The sequence below is a fragment of the Battus philenor genome, unplaced genomic scaffold, assembly GCF_028537555.1.
Source record: "Battus philenor isolate CCGP_79_NKW_IND1 unplaced genomic scaffold, ilBatPhil1.0.hap1 SCAF_26, whole genome shotgun sequence".
NCBI classification, from domain to species: Eukaryota; Metazoa; Arthropoda; class Insecta; order Lepidoptera; family Papilionidae; genus Battus; species Battus philenor.
The window spans coordinates 1,355,214-1,379,711 of NW_027181689.1; the positions used below are offsets into that span (position 1 = coordinate 1,355,214).

Sequence of the window (24,498 nt, forward strand, 5' to 3'; positions counted from 1 at the left end):
AGGAAGCGTCCTCTTGCCCTCTGCGGATAGAGAGGAACAAAAACATTTTCTGTCCTTGTCTCATGACCTCCGCAAAGTTGTCATTTTACTATATTATTTATATATCAATTATTTACTGACAGTATTTAGTAGTTATAAATAATACACTAGCTGTACCCGCGACTTTTCGCGTGGTATTTAACAAAAAAATTATAGTTTTAAGTATTTTTCTAAAATAAAAGTGGTCAATTTACTCTTTATTACATCAACTACCTGCCAGTATAAGTTACGTTCAAAACGGTTTAGTAATTTAAGAGATTAGCCGGAAAAAACAGACGGACAGAAATTAAAAGAAAATTTTATTTTGGTATATGTACAAATACATTATTTTCACATGTAACAAATACACGTATTTACCTTGTTTTACGTATATATTTATGTATACATTTAATTGTTACTTTGCTTATATTTCCTGTATGTATATATGAATAAATAAAATTGTAGTGCCTGTTTGTAATATTAAAATAACCGTTTTTTACTAGTTGCGTATTAATCTGTATGTATTTCTGTTTATTTCGGGCTAATCTCTGAAAAGGGTGGTCGGATTTTGACAAGACTTGTACTGGCAGGTAGCTGATGTCGTAAGGAGTAACTTAGTCTACTGATTTAATTGAATCAGGCGTTACTTTGCGGAAGTCCATCCTAAGTAAGAAAAGAATCAATATTTAGCCACTTCCGCACATGCAGTGGTAGTCGTGAAACAAAGTGCACCGCCCGCCAGCCCGCTGATAAATGCGCATGCGACAAACAATTCGAATTACACAACTGCCACCGTTAAATCACTCAACACGTGTTTCACGCTTCCACGGGGCATCTTCAGGAGTTATGTTACACCGATTAGTGCCAAACACAATGACTCTGACGATCGGCCAATATTCCCCCTCCTCTCTCGTCGCGCGCATACCTAAGGCGTGGTATTGCAGTTTCGGTAGCACTATAGTACAGACACTATTTCATTTATATTATTCTAGTATTTATGACGTTACATATAGCATGTAGGTCTATTTTCATTTTTTCATTATATTCATATTCATCATCTTCCACGGGGTATCTTCAGGAGTTATGTTACACCGATTAGTTACACTCTGTTTGGCAAGGAAGGAAAAGCAAACAAATTAAAAAAAAAAAATTCGGACGAAGCACGGGCACAGCTAGTTATTAAATAATTTGTAAAGTTTTTATTTATTATTTAAACACACGTACTTGTTATGGGTTTGCTCTATATTCGACTTGTGAAAACGAATGGTCATATGAAAGAATCAGTGTTTGTTGTGTTGTTCTCTGACTCAGTATTCCTTTGGAACCTTTGTGTCTTCAAGTTATGTTATTTTTTTATTAATTCTAATTTGTATCGCTAGTGTTTTTTTTTAAATATTTATTTTTCGCTTTAACCCTTAAATGCATGACTTTTATTTATACTTTAAAAAAAATTATCTTGCAGATAAGTACACTAAAATGCAGGGCAAAAAAAATAAAATGAATATAATATTTTTTAAACTTACTTTAAAAAAAAAACCTTATGTTCCATATATACAACACTATGCATTTACTCTCATTTTACGTTTAAGTGGTATGTTGCAGTTTTACATCATTATGCATTTAAGGGTTAACTAAACGCAGACAGTTGGGAGAGGGTTGCCGCTATTTGATACGGATCTTTCTTCTCCCAGCTGCGAGGCACGACAGCGTTTTATAATTTTTTACATTTTTTCTTACACAATTTTCTCTTATGGCTAAATACAGCTTAAATTTATACATATTAACAATACAATTTGGAATATTCAATTATATGTTCGTTGCTACATTATTTAATTTCAAGTCGCTGCCTAAGCGCTACAGACCGTTAAATGCCTTGAGATTTAGGACAATGTGCCGGGCCAACTCATCAAAATATTCTGCTGTAGATTTTTTCTTGAGAAGGTCCGGTAAGTTGAACGGAGGTTTATTAAGATTTTCACATAAGGTCACGTGGTTACGTCTTTTGGATGCGAATCGGGAGCAGTGTCTGAGTAAGTGATCAAAAGTTTGTACTGTGGAGTGGTCACATGGGCAAGTCTCATTATCGATTATTTTAAAACGGTGCAGGTACTGCTTGCAGTACCCGTGCCCGCTTAGTTGTTGTGTGAGTTGGAAAGAGACTTATGTTATTAAAGAGAACATTCTGACTAACCCAAAGGCGGTATTTGTATGATGTAGCCAGTTTCCGATTTCTACCATTAGAAGTTTTGATCAGAAAAAAATTTGACATATATTGTCCAAAACACCGGAATGTCTGAAGATGAAGGTCAACCAATGTGTGTTGCCGGTGATGAAGGTACCGAGGGCAGCCTGATAATAAAAAAGGCTGATAAGGTTATGTGTGCAGATATAGCCGCCGCTATAGTAAAAACACCGCCACCGAAAAGCTAGTCGAAGCATTCGGTGGTGGTTTCTTTACAGACAGATAAAGAGGAATCAATTGATAGAAGATAAGACCGGCATCATCACGATGGGACTTATATAAAGTCTGAAGATCACTTAGAGAAATTAGGAGAGCTAAGCTCGGAGTTCTGCTGTGTAATCAAATTAGAAATGGGATGAAAAACTGATGACCGTTGGGTCCGAAAGTTTCTCATTAGACGCGGTCTGAGTAGACTTCTATCGGAGTTTTTTTTTTAATATTTGCAATCTACGAGTTCCAATACACCTTGTCAATTTTTTTTCATAATTTTCTGACTAAAAATGGCGGATATAGACAAAGTTTTTTTTTTTTTTTAATAAACAAGGTAAAGTATATACAAGAATAAAAATAATGTAAGATATAAGTGAAGACGTTACTCGTATGCATGATAAGAATAGATACAATTGTGTTCTTATAAATATTTTCATTGCCTTATGTAGAGATATAACAAATATTTAGTTTATTGTCTCTCCTGAAAAGTTGCATTTTCGGACCTCTACAATTTCTTTTAAAATATTCATTATTGGTATTCTTGTCCGCTTGTACAGATGTAGACATATAAACTTACTTACTTACTCCGCTGGCTCAGTCACCCAAAGTGGGTCTTGGCCTCCGAAGCGAGGGACTTCCACTTTCCTCTATCTTGCGCCATCGTCTGCAATTGGTTGACATTCAATTCGCGCAAGTCTGCCTCAACGCGATCGATCCAGCGATACCTGGGTCTACCCACTGGTCTTCGACCCCTCGGTTTTTCCAGGTACGCTACCTTCACGCTCCGATCCGATCCCATTCGCTCCAAGTGACCAAGCCAGCAGATTCGTTGAGTTTTATATTCGCCAATGATATTTGGCAGTGCTACTAAAGTCTCAATTTCGGCATTCTTTCGGAGCCTCCAAGATCCGTCTTGATTTCTCGCTGGTCCCAAGATCTTTCGCATGATTTTGCGTTCCGTCACTAGCAGTTTTTGTTCTCCTTTCAAAGTTAGCGTCCAAGCTTCACAGCCATACATCAATATTGGTCGTATTATGGTTTTGTAGATACGGACGTTTTTACTTCTGCTTAGGAGCCTAAACACTAGAACCTTGTGAAGACATATAAACTAGATGGTATTAATAAATAGATTCTTAGACAACTGTTGTTAGGTCTAATCGGCTTTGTAATGTGAACTATTTTCTTAAAAATTGAATTTGGAACGCAAGGGTAATCCCCCTTGTATAGATACGTGCAATTTTAAAATGATACGGCGTCGTACATACTTCCCCTGTCCTCGGCTACATCCGAACTTTCTCGAATCAGACGTACTGAATTGAAGTGAGTGCGTTGTTCCCATCTGAACACGTTGACACTCATAAATATTTATTTGAAATCCCCCAGGGCTAACAACATTAGCTTTATGCGAGAGAATAGATTGAAGAACATGGAAAAATAACCAATAAAAGCCTTATTATATCCTGGAAGCAGCTTCTGATAGGACACTAATTAAACGGTTTTATTTAGTTCGACCCGTACGGAATTTATTTGGATCAAAATTAGAAATTGAAATTTAAGCACCTTCCCGTTGTCAGATTGATCTGAAATTTGGTACACACATTTAATTTAGATGACAATACAATATAATAGAATCAATAACATTATAAATCTAAGATGGCCGCCGATACAAAATGGCGGATTACGTATTTTTCCTTAACCCCCTCAATATGGGTATCAAATGAAAGGGCTACACTAGTAAAACACGATGATTATGTCAAAATTTAAAATTCAAGATGGACGCCGTTCCAATATGGCGGACTAGGTACATATTTTTCCACAACCACCACAACATGGGTATCAAAAAACCGTTTAACTTAAAAGTTTTTTAATGTGTTTATATACTATGATGTTCACATTTAGAGAAAAACGCAGTTTCCTGTCCAAGCCGTGTCGGTTGTGGTTGATGTATAGATTTTCAGTTCAAGTCGGGTAAGTCGGTGATGACAACATTTTACGAGGGTTTTCGTTTCGTACATGCCGTAGGGTAGTGCTGTCAACCTAAATATCATGTTATTTGGACCATAGACCTCTAGCTTGTCCATATCGAGTTGGTTTTTGAAAAAAAAAAATATTGAAAAATCATCCGTAAATAATGGCTCAAATTGACCTTTGTTTTAACCAAGTAACATTTGAGTGAATAAAAAAACAGTTTAGTAAATTTTAAACAGATTTATGATACGCCTAAAGTAAAACAGCACTGAGCGTGAAGAGAACGTCACAAGAAATTTTTTCATTTTAGAAACCTTGAATTATAAGATGGTATCCCGGGAATCGAAACCACTACCTATGATCGCAGGTCCCAGTTGTTACAGCTGGTGTACCACTGCTCAATCGGACTATAGTTATTTTGGCATTTTTGGATGATGGCATAAATAAATGTTTGTCGACAGTTGGTACTTCGGCGGTCTCTCCCGGGCGGAGGCTACGAAACTCCTGCTCAACGAGACTGAAAGCGGGGTCTTTCTCGTTCGGGACTCGAAGACTATACATGGAGACTATGTACTCTGTGTCAGGTATGTATATATTACGCTAACATTTATCTATATCGTGTTTATGACCAGTATATATATCAGGTAGTAGACGAGCTACTGGTTCCAACAGTACTGTAGTCCAAACAACCTGACTTGAAACCGAGGATCCTATCATCTCCCTTTGCTACCTGATCTGAAGTTCATTCTAAGTTTCTCCTGCGCTTTGACCCCTCAAGGTCGAGGAATGTGTAAAAAAAATTGCGGTCAGGTACCAGTGCTGTTGAAAAAAAGAAGCTGTGAAAGCCTAGGAGTGTGCAGAGAGCTTATGTGATTAGTCAAGAGTTTTAGGAAAAGAGACTTCAGCTCTATCACCTCAAACCATGATCACCAGATTTCATAGCGTCAAATATAAATGACAACAATTCCAACGCCATCTATTGATCTGTGATGACAATTATAGGTGTTTCTATTAACAGGTTTAATAAGTTTGTTCAGGTAATCAATTACCAGTATTTCATGAAAGTGGTTTAAATCCTCAGGGAAGACGACCGCGTGTCGCATTACATAATAAACCACGTGGTGTCCGGTGATGGAACGACGAGGTTCAGAATCGGTGACCAGCTGTTCGCTGATATGCCGGCTCTGCTCTCATTCTACCGGCTGCACTACCTGGATACAACGCCGCTGGTGCGGCCGCTGCCTCAAGCTCGTGCCCGAGCTGCAGCGCCACCGCCACCACAGCCCCATCAGGTTCTGGAGCTGGTGATAGCCAAGTTCGACTTCGTCGGTAGTGTAAGTATGCATTTTTATATAAGGCGGTGCAAAATTAATGTCCTACTTTGAACCCACGGTCGTTTTGTAATTAATTATAAAAAAAGTTTTTTTTTAAATTAAAAACAGTTTATTTGAAAGTGTAAGATTAATGATATTAATTGAAAAAATAATATCGCTATAGTGGCCACCTCCCGAGTTGATGCATAGTTGCGTTCGTATTACGGCATTTCGAGTTGTTTCTCTCAAAACATCTGACTTCAAAATGGCGACATTTTCACTGTCATCTTTCAAGGATTGTAAGCGTATTGTTCGATCACACGGAACACGTCGACTAAATTCACACGGCTTTAAAACAACAGACTGAATTTTCAAAAAAGCAGTTACAATAGTTCCATGTTCTTGAGGTATATATTGCTTCATCGCTTGTTGACAACTAATTATTTATATATCTACATCATAAATGTCAAAGCGCAGTGACATTTGGCGCCTATTTTGTAAAAAAATTAAGTTGCGTTCACATTATGACATTACTTTTGCGCCACCCGTTGTAAATAAATAATATACACCAATACCTCACTTTGCGTCGTGGTTACGTTCCAAAAAAACACGACGCAAATTAAAACGGCGCAAAGTGAATTAAGATTCGTTGAAGAAGATGATTTCGATGATGATGATTCTGAAGAAGTTCTTTCACTGAGTCGCCTCGTGGCGATATATATTTGTGTGTGTGTGTATATATATATATATATATATATATATATATATGATGTACACAATATCGTTATCAACAGTTCAGTTTCGCGGTAATAAATGAAGTGAGAGTGAAGTGAAAATAAATACACTATCGGGCATATCCGGGCGCGACTGCGTGGGCATAGTATCCCACGCGTGGCCGTATCATACACGATACGTTTGGAATTCAATCATTGTATAGATTCTCACTTATGTATTTTTATTATGTACATATTTACCACTATATAGCTGATTAGAGGCAGTTTTAAATGATTATTTTCCGACTAAAATCTAGTTACACCAATTTACAATCAACTGTATTTATCACTCTGAAAAATGTGATGTTATTTTTTTTTCATTGAAGTTCGACATGCCAATAAAGTCTGGCAGTTAAGAGTCCACAGATAACAGATAATAAACGATAATTAATTTTATATGTAGTAGTCTGAATTAAAAATTCAAATAGCTATAGCGGAAGTAGCTATATATTAGTCCTTTTCTTACTTAGGATAGACTTTCGCAAAGTAACGGCTGGATATATTAGATATTTAAGATCAGCATGCGTAGCTGAGCAGGCGCGTTTGTACATAACATAGAGGAAGTAGCTATATATTAGTCCTTTTCTTATGTAAAAACTCTTTTTCTTTCTAAATTATCATTATTTTATTTATTTATTAAAACATTTACTATACAATGTATATGTAACGGAAAACTTAATGTCGAAGTCATTTTTCTACGGGTCAACCAATTGGACAGTGCAGAGATATATAAATGAAGGTAGATGAAGTATATAAATATGAAAGAGAGAGAAAAGAAATGTCAAAATGAGAAGGAAAATAAAGAAGATAAAAAACCATAATTTAATATATAAAATTCTCGTGTCACGGTGTGCGTGATTGAACTCCTCCGAAACGGCTCGACCGATTTTCGTGAATCTCAGCGCGCATATCGGCCAGGGCGGAGAATCGGACATCTATTTTTCATCCACCTAAATGTTAAGGGTGGTCCAGCCCTACAGTTTTTTTAGAAAAAAAATTGTTTTTATTTTTTAGAAAAAAAAATATATTTTTTTTATGATACATCATACAAAAATACATACAACTCTAAATTTTCACCACTCTACGATCAACCTTTATCTTTTGTTTTTTAATGTTTCCTAGAAATAACATATATGGCAAAACGTTTGCGGGATCAACTAGTATGAATATAATATAAAATAATACTACTAATAATAATAATACAACTAGTGTGAATATAATTAATAATAAAGTCCAATTACGGTGATGATTTCGTCACAGCTTGTTAAGCAAAAGCTTTCGAACCTTCGATTTGGATGTGCAACGAATCTTGTTATTAATATCTAAAGGAACCTTGTTTCAGTAAAGAATAAATTGTATTGAGAAGGATGAGTGAGTAGAGTACTATGGGAAGAACATTCATTTAGACCAGAGTTCCTCAAACTTTTTTGTGTCGTAGACCCCTTGCCATGTTTACTTACCTGATATTGATTTCCTGTAAATTTCTAACTGTAGTGAAGTTTAGTGTTAAAAACTTAAAGTAAAACACATGTTAATTCATACATTTATTAATTTATGAATTTAAATTAAAACTACTCAAAATAAAATTTTGTATCTGTTATGGAAAATATACGTAACATATTATATTATAAACTATAAATAAAATAACAAAAGCAATAAGTCAATATTTATAGTGAAAAGGATGAACCTGATGCTTTAATAATAAATTATCAACATTTGGCGTCAATTTTGAAAGGGTTAATCTTAAATCTCCTCAGCTAATGATGTCCAGTCTGTCTCTTTTTTTCGTTAGGAGATTGGTAACAGCGCTGAACCCCTTTCCACTAGGTATGACGATGGAAAGGAAATTAAAAATTTCCTGATATATTAGTAAATTGGTACTACGAGATCCACTATCGTGGACCCCATTTTTATTTCATGGACCCCTCAAATTTTTTTTCGCTGACGTAGACCCTCTTGCAGGTTGTCATAGACCCCTAGGGGTCGATATAGACCACTTTGGGAATCACTGATTTAGACGATTTCCAAAAAAAGGAAGGAAAAATAAAAGATTATAAATTTCTCAAACCATTGAATTTTAAATATGGTGTACTATATATTGTTATATTCACACTTTTATTCTACATCGATTTACAATCAACCTGTATATCCATATATACATTATTAAATAGACATATTCATCATATGTTCATATCGCTTCTGCACTGTGTCGATGATTCAGCGCCTAGCAATGTCCGTTTAATTTAAAAATAACTGAAATTTTACTAGCGCACATATACCGGGTTTATTAGGCACTGTATTATATGCCTATATGTATAACAAAGCAATACAGTGTCTGTATTTACAAGGTATGTTCTAAATACAAATTTAACTCCCACGTGATATGTATATTGAATTTTTAAGATTTACATATTGGTTTTAGATATAGAAGCTATAAATGAGAACGTGTAGTTTTTTTGTCAGATATAGAAGTTACCCTTAATAGCCTAGAGTTTCAATTTTGATACCAATCATTTAAACCGAATGTTCACATTACTATTAGTTTTTTTTATAGGTTGGCTTAATTTTACTGTTGTATAATATTCTTTCCAACGAATTAAAAAAAAATTCTGTTTTTCCCTTCATCTAGACCCTCAAGCAAACACAGTAATATTAAAAAAAAATCACTTTCGTAAATCAGGCTATTAAGGGTTAAAATTTTACACCTATTTTCAATCACCCTGTTTAAATTAACACAGAAATTCTATGAGAATGCAGGGATAAAAAAAGATAGATATTTATTCAACATTGGAACTTTTAACAGAACAGTCAACTTATTTTTTCTTTATTTTATTTTTAAATCTACTCTGCTATGCAAGGTTTTATGTGGAGAATAAGCAGGAATAAACTCCACTCTTTTGAAGCTTAAGGACCCTTTTTGTTACTATATTATCATACTTTATTTATTATTTCTGAAACAAATGATTTTTGGATAGATTGTACAACGCAAAAATTAATAACAGACTATATTACATATACATTTACCCCCTTTAAAGTTTTTACACCTATCATCAATCGCCGTGTATAAAGATAGGCATAGAATTCTGATCGTTTTAACAAATTTGATATAAGAAAATGAGAGAAATTGTGAAGGATGAGAGAGAGAGAAAGAAGGGAGAACGAAAGGCCTATATCAACAGGACCATTCAAAGAAAAATCATCTAATTGCTTTAGTGATACGCAGTAAAGATGAGTTTACATTGATGATTAAATTTAAATTTACATCTTTTACCTGACGAAGGTTCCTTGAAAGAAAAATAAATTAAAAACGAATTGCTTTCTGCGCACCTTTAAAAAAAAGGCTATGTAAACACATCTTTAGATTTCTTTACAATGTGCGGTTAAACAAATGGTATAATTTTTTTCTAGAATATAGTACAGTGTAGTTTTATTGTGTAGTCGAAGCGTAGATGTATCTGGCAGTTGATAAAATCTATTTAAAAAAAATTAACGTCACCGCATGGCTCCATCAAAGAATTACCTTTGCCTCGTTAAAAAATATCTTGTTTATAGTTAAGACATTGACGAGCGCCGTTTAGTTGTTATTTAGGCCGTGCCAGTTTTAAAAATGGCCGCCGTGCGTGTTGCACTCGTCGGAACACCATGTATATAGGTCGATCAGTTATTGGAACACATGCCTTGAAGTCTATTAAGATCGTTTGAGAATGTTTTTGGTCGTAGATTCCTCGCAATGAGTTCAGTGAATCTTTAAATTTAGTTATCAGAACTTTATTTGAATTAAACTAGAGATGGGCAAAATGTATCCATGACAAGAAAAGAGATATTTATATGTGTGGTCTTGGGATATATATCACTCTTTTATATCTTAAACTCATTTAGATCAGTACGGCTCAGAGAATAAGGTAGGTAACACTAAAAATATATCCTTTATATCTTCGGCTCTTTTAGCTCAGACTTAGAACTCGGTAAGGCTAAAACGTGTGAAATTTAAATAATTGAAGTAAGAAAAGGACCAATATTTAGCCACTTCCGCACATGCAGTGGTAGTCGTGGAACAAAGTGCACCGCCCGCCAGCCCGCTGATAAATGCGTATGCGGTTAATAATGCGAATTACACAACTGCCACCGTTAAACCACTCAAAACGTGTTTCACCCCTCCACGGGGCATCTTCAGGAGTTATGTTACACCGATTAGTGCCAAACACAGAGTGACTACTCGACAATACATATTACAGCAAGTATAATTTAATTTAATTTAATATTCTTTATTGTACACGATAAGATACATAATATACAGATACAATAACATACAGAAAAGTACAATGGGCGGTCTTATCACACAAGGCAATCTCTTACAGACAACCATAGTAAGGAAAAGATAAAAGTACTAATAAAAGGTAGTTCACGTGTACAAAAAAATACATATTCACAAACAAATGAACATAAATATACATAAACATACATAGACATACATACATACGTATATAACATATATACCTATAATAAAAAAGGTTTAATACATATTATAAATATAATACAATAATAAATAAAAACATCTAACATACAGTAAATAAAAATGATACGAATCGCTTAGAAGCCAGTGCGGTAAGTCCAAAACACAAAAATTGAGAAAATTAATGTTTTTTGATACATTAGTTTTTAAAGTTCTTGGTTCATCAATTTAATTAGAAAAGTGTATAAAGTATTTTCTTAACTAGATATGTACAGGTTGTGTGAATAAAAACGTAAATGTTTATTGTAATAATGACAGTATCTTAAAAATTTTAGGACATAATTTTTGGCAGCTGAAAAAGATAAGAAATTTATGTAAAAAATAGTGATAAAAGGTAGACATGTTCACAGTGGCTTCTAAAATTATTATACAATATATTCAGAAGCTATTAAAAAAAGATCTGTCTAACCTAAAAATAGCCAATGAGTATTTTTTTTAATAACTAAGAAGATTGTTATTTATTTCGTCAAAATTTCCAAAAATCAGAAATATCAAAACATGCACTATCCGCATTGGCGGCTCATATAAGAAACGACTGAAGCAAGGATGCACAACCTTTTCAATCAACTGGCAAATTTTAATTTTTATATATTTTGGCATGTCGCACATAAAGTAACACTTACTAATAATGTACAAAATTTTATTTATTAACATTATAGATAACTAGCTGATCCCGCAAACGTTGTTTTGCAAAAAAAATATTTTTAATTTTCAATTTAAAAATAAGGGTTGATCGTAGAGGGGTGAAAATTTAGGGTTGTATGTATTTTTGTATGTTGTATCATAAAAAAATAAAACAAAAAATTTTGTCAAAAAAATAAAAAAAAATAATTTTAAGGGTGAACAACCCTTATCACTTAGGGGTATGAAAAATAGATAGTAGCCGATTCTCAGACCTACTAAATACGCATATAAAATTTGGTAAAAATCGGTCAAGCCGTTTCAGAGGAGTTCAAGTTCGAACACCGTGACACGAGAATTTTATATATTAGATAATGAAAAATTAAAAAAACGAAAGTTTCAATCCAAAAAAAAATCGCGTCGCTTTCATATTGCATGTTTGAACAAGTCGTGTAACTCATCACGAACAAATTGTTTTGGTTTAGTATGTACTACCATTTTTAAACGGTTTAATTTAGTTCGACCCGTACGGAATTTGTTTATTTGGGTGAAAATTAGAAATTGAAATTTAAGCACCTTCCCGTCGTCAGATTGATCTGAAATTTAGTACACACATTTAATTTAGATGACAATACAATATAATAAAATCAATAACGTTATAAATCTAAGATGGCCGCCTAAACAAAATGGCGGATTACGTATTTTTCCTTAACCCCCTCAACATGGGTATCCAATGAAAAGGCTACACTAGTAAAACACGATGATTATGTCAAAATTTAAAATTCAAGATGGACGCCGTTCCAATATGGCGGACTAGGTACATATTTTACCACAACCACCACAATATGGGTATCAAAAAACCGTTTAACTTTAAAGTTTTTTAAATGTACTTATTTATTTAATTTACTTTTTTATTTTTGGAATGAAATTCTCTCGACCACGGTTATCAAATAAAACCGATTAACTTAAAAAAACTTTTTTATATTATAACATATTGATGGGAGAAAATAGATAAATTCAATTTTCGAAATACTAAGCGGGCCGCATGTTGCACACCCCTGGAATAAAGTATATGGACAGTCATTCGCAGACTGGATTAATTAATTTTCCTCTTTCCCAGCACATTAATCATTCCCTGCGCGAAATAATATCATTCTGAATAATTGAATTGACGTAGTTTTGTTCTGTGTATTATTACTTTGAATTCAAATGAAATTTGTTACATTTTCGATTAACATAATTACCTTTAAACATAAGACTTCGTTACAGACGGAGCAATGTTCGTAAATATTTTATTCGTAAAGATTTTTCAAATTAAATGCCAGGTTTCCAGGGCTTGTTGAAGCCCCTTCAATGGGCTATGAATTTAATATTATAACATAATTTCTTTATTCGTCCATTTGCCGGCATTGATAAAGGATATTGGGTTGGATGCCAGATAGAATCCTTTTATTGTTATGTATGTACTCATTAGATCCGCGAGTAGTAAAAACGTAAATGAAAAAAGGCTTTTACTGTACCATAATAGACATGCTTGGCAGACGGGTTGGCGATCAAAGTGTGGTATTATGGTACGCAGAGAACTATGCTGCATATCCTTTGGAATCTTGTTTGTAAACAGTGGCGATCCTATATAATTAGTGTACACAATGTGGACCATATAAGATCTCGGAAAACAAACCGGCTAGGCTACCATTGCTGGTGTCATATACTTCATGTCAATTGCACGTTTCTCATGTTACCTATCAGATATAAGCGATAATTAGCATTTCCTTGCATGCGTGCAGCAGAATGATGAAGACAGTCAAACGTCGTGCCATCTGTTCTTAAATATCTCATGTACGTCTTGTCAATCATGGTCGTTGTTCTACTGGTCACATATTAGACGAGTACTAGCTATCCTTGTACACTGTAGATACCTGAAGCATGAGGGTACCGCTCATATGCTACATGAACGATGGAGGAAGTCAAACATCAAGCCGTCTGTTCTTAAATATCTCATGTACGTCTTGACAATCATGGTCGTTGTTCTACTGGTCACATATAAGGCGAATACTAGCAATCTTTGTACTCTGTAGATACCTGAAGCATGGAGGTACCGCTCACATGCTACATGGACGATGGAGGAAGTCAAACGTCAAGCCGTCTGTTCTTAAATATCTCATGTACGTCTTGTCAATCATGGTCGTTGTTCTACTGGTCATATATTAGGCGAGTACTAGCAATCTTTGTACTCTGTAGACACCTTCTGAAGCATGAGGTTACCGCTCACATGCTACATGGACGATGGAGGAAGTCAAACGTCAAGCCGTCTGTTCTTAAATATCTCATGTACGTCTTGTCAATCATGGTCGTTGTTCTACTGGTCATATATTAGGCGAGTACTAGCAATCTTTGTACTCTGTAGACACCTTCTGAAGCATGAGGTTACCGCTCACATGCTACATGGACGATGGAGGAAGTCAAACATCAAGCCGTCTGTTCTTAAATATCTCATGTACGTCTTGTCAATCACGGTCGTTGTTCTACTGGTCACATATTAGGCGAGTGCTAGCAATCCTTGTACTCTGTAGATACCTGAAGCATGGAGGTACCGCTCACATGCTACATGGACGATGGAGGAAGTCAAACATCAAGCCGTCTGTTCTTAAATATCTCATGTACGTCTTGTCAATCACGGTCGTTGTTCTACTGGTCACATATTAGGCGAGTGCTAGCAATCCTTGTACTCTGTAGATACCTGAAGCATGGAGGTACCGCTCACATGCTACATGGACGATGGAGGAAGTCAAACATCAAGCCGTCTGTTCTTAAATATCTCATGTACGTCTTGTCAATCACGGTCGTTGTTCTACTGGTCACATATTAGGCGAGTGCTAGCAATCCTTGTACTCTGTAGATACCTGAAGCATGGAGGTACCGCTCACATGCTACATGGACGATGGAGGAAGTCAAACATCAAGCCGTCTGTTCTTAAATATCTCATGTACGTCTTGTCAATCACGGTCGTTGTTCTACTGGTCACATATTAGGCGAGTGCTAGCAATCCTTGTACTCTGTAGATACCTGAAGCATGGAGGTACCGCTCACATGCTACATGGACGATGGAGGAAGTCAAACATCAAGCCGTCTGTTCTTAAATATCTCATGTACGTCTTGTCAATCACGGTCGTTGTTCTACTGGTCACATATTAGGCGAGTGCTAGCAATCCTTGTACTCTGTAGATACCTGAAGCATGGAGGTACCGCTCACATGCTACATGGACCATGGAGGAAGTCAAACGTCAAGCCGTCTGTTCTTAAATATCTCATGTACGTCTTGACAATCATGGTCGTTGTTCTACTGGTCACATATTAGGCGAGTGCTAGCAATCCTTGTACTCTGTAGATACCTGAAGCATGGAGGTACCGCTCACTAGCTACATGGATGATGGAGGAAGTCAAACGTCAAGCCGTCTGTTCTTAAATATCTCATGTAAGTCTTGTCAATCATGCTCGTTGTTCTACTGGTCACATATTAGGCGAGTGCTAGCAATCTTTGTACTCTGTAGATACCTGAAGCATGGAGGTACCGCTCACTAGCTACATGGATGATGGAGGAAGTCAAACGTCAAGCCGTCTGTTCTTAAATATCTCATGTACGTCTTGTCACGTCGTGTTGTCTTGTTCTCCGTTCTGCCACACATACCGACGATTGTCTATGCCTTGCAATGGACCTCTATGGTCTGAAACGACATATTTGCGATTTACAAGACGCACACGAGATTTTTAAGAACAGACTTGACGTTTAGCTATCTCTCTCGCGTGCTACACGAATCGTTTCTTATTACGTGATGATTTATGTGCAAGAATATTATATGTTGTATGTGTAGTATTTATATATATATGGTTCTTTAATAAAATCAGCTTGCATCTGAGTGCAACATAGTTGCTTAAAAAGAGGTCAGTCGTGAGGTTGTTGGTCTATATATACCGAATTTTCATTGCACGTCGTGTGACCATAATGAAACCGGTTTAGGAGACTGTCCCGAACACACGAATTGGTAAAAAAATAATGGGACAGTAAAACTTTTTAACGAACTGCAATAAAAATTCATCGCCTTGATGACGCCATGTGCAAATAAAATAAGGGTAACTAGAGACGTACAGGGTGATTGGTTAGATGTAAAAAAAGCACAACACACTACATTACAACACACAACATAATCGAAACAACTCTAAAATTCAGCAAAACCAAGTGAAAATAAAACTGTATTAAAATTGCGTTGATTTTTAATTAGAAAGGGAATCCCCGAGTTTTGATGGCATGGCGCAATTAGAAACAAAAGTGTTGCCATCTTTTAGAAAAAAAGAAAATTTCAAAAAAAATTAAAGACTCGAACCCAAAACAACGCAACCTCGAAAATCTAACGACGCAGAGTGAAAATTAGTACTAATTAAGCAGCTACGCAAAACGAAACGACGCAAAGCGAGGTATTGGTGTACATAACGGCGCGGAAGTATTTTTGTAAGGTAAAGATGGTACATGACATAATCTACAAGGTATTAAAAAACCTGAAAAAAAAAGGTAAAAGAAATCTATAATGTCTTTCTCGAATTATCGCGCGATCAACATAAATACGTATTCATATTGATATACATGTATTTTTTTTCTACTTGAAGTAAATAGTTTGGTTTTTTAGTTCTAATCAAAATGGTGTTTCAGAGTTTCCTGCCATTTTGCCCTCTCTAAAGTTCGTCGCTCTTATAGATTGTACTTGGCCCTATATCCGCCAAGCTGGGAGACCTCTAGCTTCTATCTGTAATAGTTGTGTATGTTACAAAGGGGGATGTAATAAGGTGCGGTATGGTACAAAATAGGTTGAAAAATACTACCACAGATTATCCTATGTGTTCTTTTATTCGTTAATATACAACGTTACCGAGATTATGCAACTTATGTCAAGTATATTTAGGTCTTGTATATTTGAAGGTATATAAATATATCTAATATATCGAATTCTCGTGTCACGGTGTTCGAACTTGAACTCCTCTGAAACGGCTTGACTGATTTTTACCAAATTTAATATGCGTATTCAGTAGGTCTGAGAATCGGCTACTATCTATTTTCTACACCCTTAAGTTATAAAGGTTGTTCACACTTAAAAATTTTTTTTTATTTTTTATTGAAATTTTTTGTTTTTATTTTTTTATGATACAGCATACAAGAATACATACAACCATAAATTTTCACCCCTCTACGATCAACCCTTATTTTTTATTTGATCAGCTAGTATGTTATATAAATGCTGACCAAACCAACGTTTCGATCTTCATAGAACTCAACATAGAAGTTATCATCGACTATGCAAAAACGAAGCCTCGAGTTTTTTGGACATGTCACCCGTAATGAGGACTCAGTGGAACGTTTGGTGATGGTTAGAAAGACTATGGAAGGGTATGGCATAAAACTTTGGAAGTAACTGCTCTAAACAGGTTGTATGTTCCAGGACGCGGATGACTTACCGTTCAGACGCGGCGAGCGGCTGATGGTGATCAACAGGGATGAGGAGCAGTGGTGGACGGCGCGTAATAGCCAAGGTCGAACCGGATCCATACCTGTTCCCTATGTGCAGAGGGTAAGACATTTACAACACACCTTTCATCTCCAATCTTCTATTGTTGGCTCAGTGTACCACTTGCCCAACATTGGAACATCGTCTACGGGGAAGTTCCACAGGATATATTTCATGACCCTCGGTCGTCTTGCACCCTAGATTAAATAATATATTTCTGGTAGAAAAAACGACGAAGGAGGACTTCCTCTCATTTTGTAGAGCTATAATTACAAAAGCAATTTACAAAAACAAAAGCTAAATAAGATTAATAGAATTGTAAATAAAAAAATAAGTAATAATAGTAATAACTGTAAGTAAATTGTAAATAAATAAAATTATAAAGCTAATGTAAAATAAAAAGAATGTATATAAACAGATATAAAATACTAATGTATAATGAGAGAGGAATGGAGAGGTCACAGAGCGAAAGAGAATGAAAGAAGAAATGTGGAATGAATACCGAATGAAAGAACATAGGATGCATAAATGAAGAGAACGAAAATAAAAAACTATTGTGAAAAATTAAATAAATATAAACAAAAGTCCCTGTTCCACACCAGATAGGGGGTACGAGAGGCTCCCAATAACGGGGGCCATAAAAAAAATATATTTTTAGACTTGACCTCTCATTTAGGCATACAGCCTCACGTTGACTAACAAATAAACATGAAACCAGGTCAGCGTGGTATCTGATGCCATTTAAAAACCTGATGCAGTAGTTATTGTAATGTTGTGGTACGCGAAGCCAAGTTGGACTAGTACTTGTGTGTCATACCCCGGGACGGGCTATCAAAAAATAGCAAGGCGCAAGGGAAGACCGCGTGGCGATCCCTGACCGGGAGATACCGCGGTCCCCCGTTTAGCGCAGAGGGCGACCACCGGGGGGGGGGTTTTAGTGGGTAGGAATCCCACATACCCCTGTCCTCCCCCCAGAGGCAGGGCATCTTGAATACTAGAAGATTTCCCCAACCGAAAAAAAAAAATACTTGTGTGTAGCCAAGCACGTGGCCGATTTTCCTACGCCACCAGCGGGAGCCAAATATCACATCAACTCAGCTGCCGATCTCGCGCCGGCGCGTGACGCCGACCGACCAGCTTTTATGAGCCAGTACAGGGCCGGCATGGCCCGAAGTAACACGCTAACGTGGTTTCACTGCGCGTGAATGTTCAAATTTCGTTGGCGTGATATTTTTTATTTTAAATACTTTATATATGCTAATGGCACTGATTTAATAACTTTTAAATCCTTTTTAAATGAATAAGCAACGAAAACGAACGTTGGCTTCTGTCTGCCTCCCGTGTTTAAAACACTGGCAGTGAAGCTGACTATAGTCCCGCGACTGTTAAATTTTAAAACACTACACGTGCTAAAAAATTAAAAAAATGTAGGATTCTTCAATATGCCGGTAAGTAATGACAACACGAAGTTCAAAGTAGATGTGTGTATATTGATTTTTAATATGAATTCTTAATGATTCGTAAAACTGTGAAAAGAATATTCAAACAATCAAAACCGTTAGCCAATCACAAGGCGAGAAGCGTTGTAGAGCGTTGTCTCTTTCGCACGATGTAAATATAGAGCGCTATAGCGTGGGATTCCCCTGTTCGATGTGCCGCTTACGATGACAAATTCTTTATTCAAAGTAAGATGGATTGTCTTTTGACGTCAAATTGAATCTACCATATGTTCGGATGAAATACCACAGATTCGATAACAACAGGCAAAAGACTACAGGGATATATATATATATATGTCATTTGAATATGTGAAGTCATTTAGAGTGTAATAACTCAAATCATACAAGCCTTTAACCGTTTTTTTTTTAAGTTTACTGAAGAGTATTTATGAATCTATTGTAAAAGTGTATATATTGCCCATAGAAAGATTAGAACTCCATGAAGTCAAGTCTTAACTTTGATGTGATGACATATCAGATCCTGGATCCATCGGGAGTGCCGTACCCTCCGTCGGAGGCCCTCAGCCAGCTCGGTGACCCACCCAGCCCTCCGGGGAACCGGCAGCAGCAGCAACGCACCAGCATGCAGGTAATCATTCTAATTTTAAATTCTCCAAGACATGTACAAGTTAATATTGTCACAGGTTCGAAGCTAAAATCTAAATTACCCCCACTACTAATTCTGCCAGTTACCATGAGTCACTTGGATGTTACGTATGCCATCTGTGTGACTCTTGTACACTGTTCTTTCGTTCCTCCGGGTAGTGTGGGAGAAGCTTTTCTCTTTTCGAAGCTCTTGGTGTTGAAGTTTTCTTCTTTCTGGTGACTCTCATACATGGGCTTGTCTAGTCCGTGTGGTGACTCATGTTTGCGAAGTTCCTGCTCTTGGAAGGCCACGCCTGAACTCCTCAACCCCTGGTGGTCGGTCTTTGAAGGAAGCCCAAGCCATACAGGCATCTGTTGGACGAGCGATGTTAACCGCCCACTACCAGTTCGTTTTTGCCACTTCGTGATAGATCTCATTTCTTATTCGATCTGGCAGCGAAGCTCCGAACATATAGTAAATTACATGTCATGTCGTTGTCGAGTCTTCTCACTTAATGGCGATTCTACCGCGCGGTGTACCTTTTATACGTTTATGCTGAGAAAAAACTAGCGCCATCTGTCGACGTTGACCGAAACTAAAGAGTTCCGACATGTATGTCATTGTAGTATGTATTGTATTAAAATTAAATAACATAAATTATCAACAACATACAATTTATAATACGAAGAATATTGTATGTAATGTTTTTTAATACTTTTAAAAATAATAACTACAAGACATTTTTCATTAGGCATCCGATGGCTGGCGTGGTGATAATATGAAAGTATAGAATAATCAATATATATATATATATATGTGTGTGTTTTTTTTTCGAAGAAGTTAAAAATACGTTTACGTATCATAGGGCCTGATGGTGATGCCCCGTATGTCGGACTCGATCTAGGCGTCAATACCGACTAAAAACAATCCTCTTTCTTCGGTATCCCTGGTTTGTGTGTGTGTGTGTGTTCTTAAAGTAAATATATAGTATATTTAATTTTAGGTTCTATGGGGCCTTTTATCAAGCTATGCACTATCTAGCCTTTATCTATATCTAGATTCTGAATCTTATATGTTACTACATGAGTGTGAAAACTTTCCAGCGCACGCTACCGGCTCTGGCAAGAGTTCGGCAGACCAGGGTGCCGAATGCATACGACAAGACCGCCCTCAAGCTCGAGGAAGGAGATATTGTGAAGGTAAGGAAATCTATAATATACAAAAAGCTACAAGTTGATGGTACAAAATTATATTATTACAAAGCACGAGTTACAGAACCCTCTAAACAATAAACACTGAACCCTAGAATCAAGAACACGCGTGACCTTGAAGTTATTTATAACTTTTTGTGTACGGTTCTCGGAAATTCCAATTGAGTACTATCTCGAACTTACTAGAACCTTATCCGTAGTATAAATAAGTGTACTCCTACTATCGACAGTTCAATGTTGTTTTTTAAGCTATTAGATTAAAATCTACGATCAGTGATACAAAGTGACTATTTGGTAAGTTATTTGGACAGTGATTTCTTGAGCGATTTGGAAGCGTAGTCTGGACTAAGCGAAAGTATGCTTTGTGTTAAAGTAGGATGACCATCTGATTTGAATAAACGACTTTTTGTGAAACAGTGGTGTTTCATTTAAGTTTCAGAACCCACAGTATGTAACTATATATAAAATTATTTGATTTCCTGTAAATTTCTAACTGTAGTGAAGTTTAGTGTTAAAAACTTAAAGTAAAAACACATGTTAATTTAAACATTTATTAATTGAATTTAAAATAAAAAAAATTTGTATCTGTTATGTAAAATATATGTAACATTAAATAAACATGATATAAAAAATAAACAATAATATTCACAATAAACTATAAATTATTATTTATTACTTTCTTAGCACTTTCCTTTTCAAGATTCAGGAAACGAATAAACGTATTTGTCCCACATTCGTATTTATAGAGTGACGAATTGAACAAGTCAGTGCAAGGTAGCGAAGCTCTGAGACTGCGACTCTCAGGTTTTTACAAGTTCAAAATGTATTGCGACCACAAAGTGAATACCAACATCCTACAGCTTACACAATTTTATAAACATATATAATATTTTTTTTACTTCATAGGTACTTTTATAAATAATGTAAATGTTTTAATATTATAATATAGTATGATGTAAGTAAATAGGTACTATCAGTGTATGTGTTGAGATCCACTATCGTGGATCCCTATTTTAATTTCATGGACTCCCAAATTTCTTTTCGCTGACATAGACCCCTTGCAAGTTGTCATAGACCCCTAGGGGTCGATATGGACCACTTTGGGAATCACTGATTTAGATGGTTCTGTAAATAATGATTTGTAACAATATAAACCAATCTCCAACGATACAAGTGTTGAACAAAAGTCGTATTTGATTGCAGGTAACCAAAATGAATATCAACGGACAGTGGGAGGGTGAGCTCAACGGTAAGGTTGGTCACTTTCCATTCACATACGTGGAGTTCCTGGACGACAACGCGGCCAGTTAAGACGGAGCCCTAACTTTCTGTTTTTAATCTGTACCACCTGTGCTACAAACTGTTATGCTCTGTGCGCATTGACATTTGACGTATGTCTATATTATCTATGCCGCGGTTTTTTTTTTAATCCGCGACTGCCTTTTGTTTCTACCGCCCACCGATTAAGGGGCTATGTTTTCCATTGCTGTTTCATTGCTTTACTATGTACGCAATATTAGTGTTTATAACGCTGTAATAAAGACTAAATACGCATAAATTGTGATTGAAGGGTAGTTTACTAATTTTCGTTAATTTGACTTACATATCGTTAACTCTATTTCATAGGCAATAAAGTCTATATTGCATTGAAGATGTAATCTTTAAAAAGGGTGTGTTCACAACCCATAAAGTTTTAATGTTTATTTTTAGTATGGGGCTCGAAGGATGAAAAATATTTACGGGATAGTGTGAACGTGCCCTTAGCAATTCTCTTACAGTACCCGGTGATAAATATTGCATCGACCTTTGAAAAGAGACAGCTAATTTCGGCTTGGTAGAGCGTTATCTCTTTCGCACGACTGACAAAACGTCACATAGGTAGTGTGGGACAGAGATAGTGCTCTACGAAGCCGAAAATAGCCGTTTGTCTCTTTCCAAAGGTCGATGTGCGCAATATTTATCGTCGGCTTCTGTACACAGGAATTGAGATATTAATACATCGAAAGTTTAAATTTTATATTAACTATTTGTATACTGTAGTTGAGTGCATACACGCAGTTCATATAAAGGGTGTCCCATAAATCAATATGGTATGGGGTAATACCATAAAATTAAATTTAAAAAAAACTGTTACGTATTTTCAAAATTATTTCGATTTAAAATAAATAAATTTTATATGACTAACTCTTATGTAAACTACATAATAAAAGTGTGAAGAAAAAAAAAACAGAAAATTTAGTTTTTAAATTGCAAAAAGCAACATTTACAGACTTCCAATTTTTACTTTCTTAATTTATTTTTTGGATAATACCACTTATGTTAACAACAGACAAAAATACAAAATAAAGCATTTGGAAAATATATTAAAAAATCTTTTTCAATTACTTTTAAAATTTTGCTATATAAAATATTGATTTCATGTACACCCTGTAATGTTCTTTCTATCACTATAATTTTAAATCTTTCATCATCATTTCTATCGTAGAACATCCCCCATAGATTTTCAATAAGACGTGATCAATTTTAGGACTACCCACCACTTATAGGACACCCTGTATATATTTAATATACAAATTTATATATTTGTACTCAACACATTTAATTTTTAATCCGTATATCAATAGACAATATTGTTTTTTTTTTACAAATCAAAAGATACGAAAATTTCGTAATGAAGGTATTTTTAAGTTTTATTTTTAATGATCGATTGATGAATGAGGTTTTTGTTAATTTAAATTAATCAAACTAACATGGAGAATATATATTTTTATCGCCTGCGAGAATCTGCACAACACTATGTATGGTTATATTCGAGAGAAAATTAAGAATAATATTGGCAATTATATTTTAATTAAATAAATCTATTTGGGTATATTGCAAAATTTGAAAATATATTTCTGTATTATTTAGCTTTTTGCCTCGACGGTTGACATACGCACGTCCTTTTTTAGTGTTGCACGCGTATCGATATTTTTTAATATCGATAAATAATATTTGTCATCGATAATCGTTTATTTATATACTTATTCAAATAAATAATGGAAGCGACTCAATTCACTTATAGAGAACAAGTAAATAAGTTATCCCCAGAGATATTTTTGGTAAAAAGTGCTTTCCATAATAATCCAACACTTACACTAAATATATTTCAGAATATTAGATTTCTAGTTTTTTTTTGTGGCCCCCTCTATTGGGGACCTCTCCTTTCACCCCCTATTTAATTATATGGAACAGGGTTTTGTATTTCTTAATAAATTTTTTTTCACTAGAATTTTCATTTTCGTTCTCGTCTTCCATAGTACACAATATCTTTTTTCCTCCTTCTATCATTCTACAATTCCATCTGTCTTTCTCAATCATTCTATTCCTTTCGTACATCTTCAAACACTTCAGTTATCCATTTCTAGATTTCTAGTTATGGCTTCGCCTATTCGCGTTTTGGGTTTTTTTGTTACAGATATGATTTACTTATTAATCCAACAATTAAACTAAAAGCAAATATACTTAAGAATATTCAATTTAAATATGACATTGCTTTTTCGAATCATCACATTTTTGGTATAAATGTGCTTTCCATAATAAGCCAACACTTAAACTAAACATACCTCAGTATATTAATCTCTGGTTATGTATGACGAAGCCTATTTCACAAAACATATTTTCGATACAAAACTCCCTTCCATATTAAGTTAACACTTAAAATATGCATCTGAATATGATTATAAATTTATTTTAGCAGTTTTAGCTATTACGTTTATTATTCCAAATTTAAATACTAAAAGTGGATAATGTCGATATGAAAGGATATCGGTAAACGTGCATCACTATAATATGCAGTAAGAAATATAAAATGGACAGTGTATGGATTCCTAATGGTGAAGGAACTCTTCCAAAATATGATAGTCAATATTTTTATAAAGATTGCTGGTGCAAGATAAAGTATTTAGTTAGTATTATATAATAATGTCGGTCAGTTTTCATGTCTGTAA

At 35.3% G+C, this 24,498-nt stretch overlaps 1 protein-coding gene across 1 annotated transcript in view; it reads left to right on the forward strand.

The window, feature by feature from the left end:
• Nucleotides 1-22,302, forward strand: part of Crk (Crk proto-oncogene, adaptor protein) — a 31,618-nt gene extending 9,316 nt beyond the window's left edge. Inside the window, exons 2-7 of the mRNA XM_068768623.1 lie at nucleotides 4,900-5,022; nucleotides 5,520-5,772; nucleotides 17,148-17,276; nucleotides 19,191-19,301; nucleotides 20,402-20,497; nucleotides 21,713-22,302. Of these exons, the coding sequence (XP_068624724.1) occupies nucleotides 4,900-5,022; nucleotides 5,520-5,772; nucleotides 17,148-17,276; nucleotides 19,191-19,301; nucleotides 20,402-20,497; nucleotides 21,713-21,820 (820 nt within the window). The 3' untranslated portion in view covers nucleotides 21,821-22,302. The remainder of the gene's footprint in view (nucleotides 1-4,899; nucleotides 5,023-5,519; nucleotides 5,773-17,147; nucleotides 17,277-19,190; nucleotides 19,302-20,401; nucleotides 20,498-21,712) is intronic.
• Nucleotides 22,303-24,498: the final 2,196 nt, after the last annotated feature.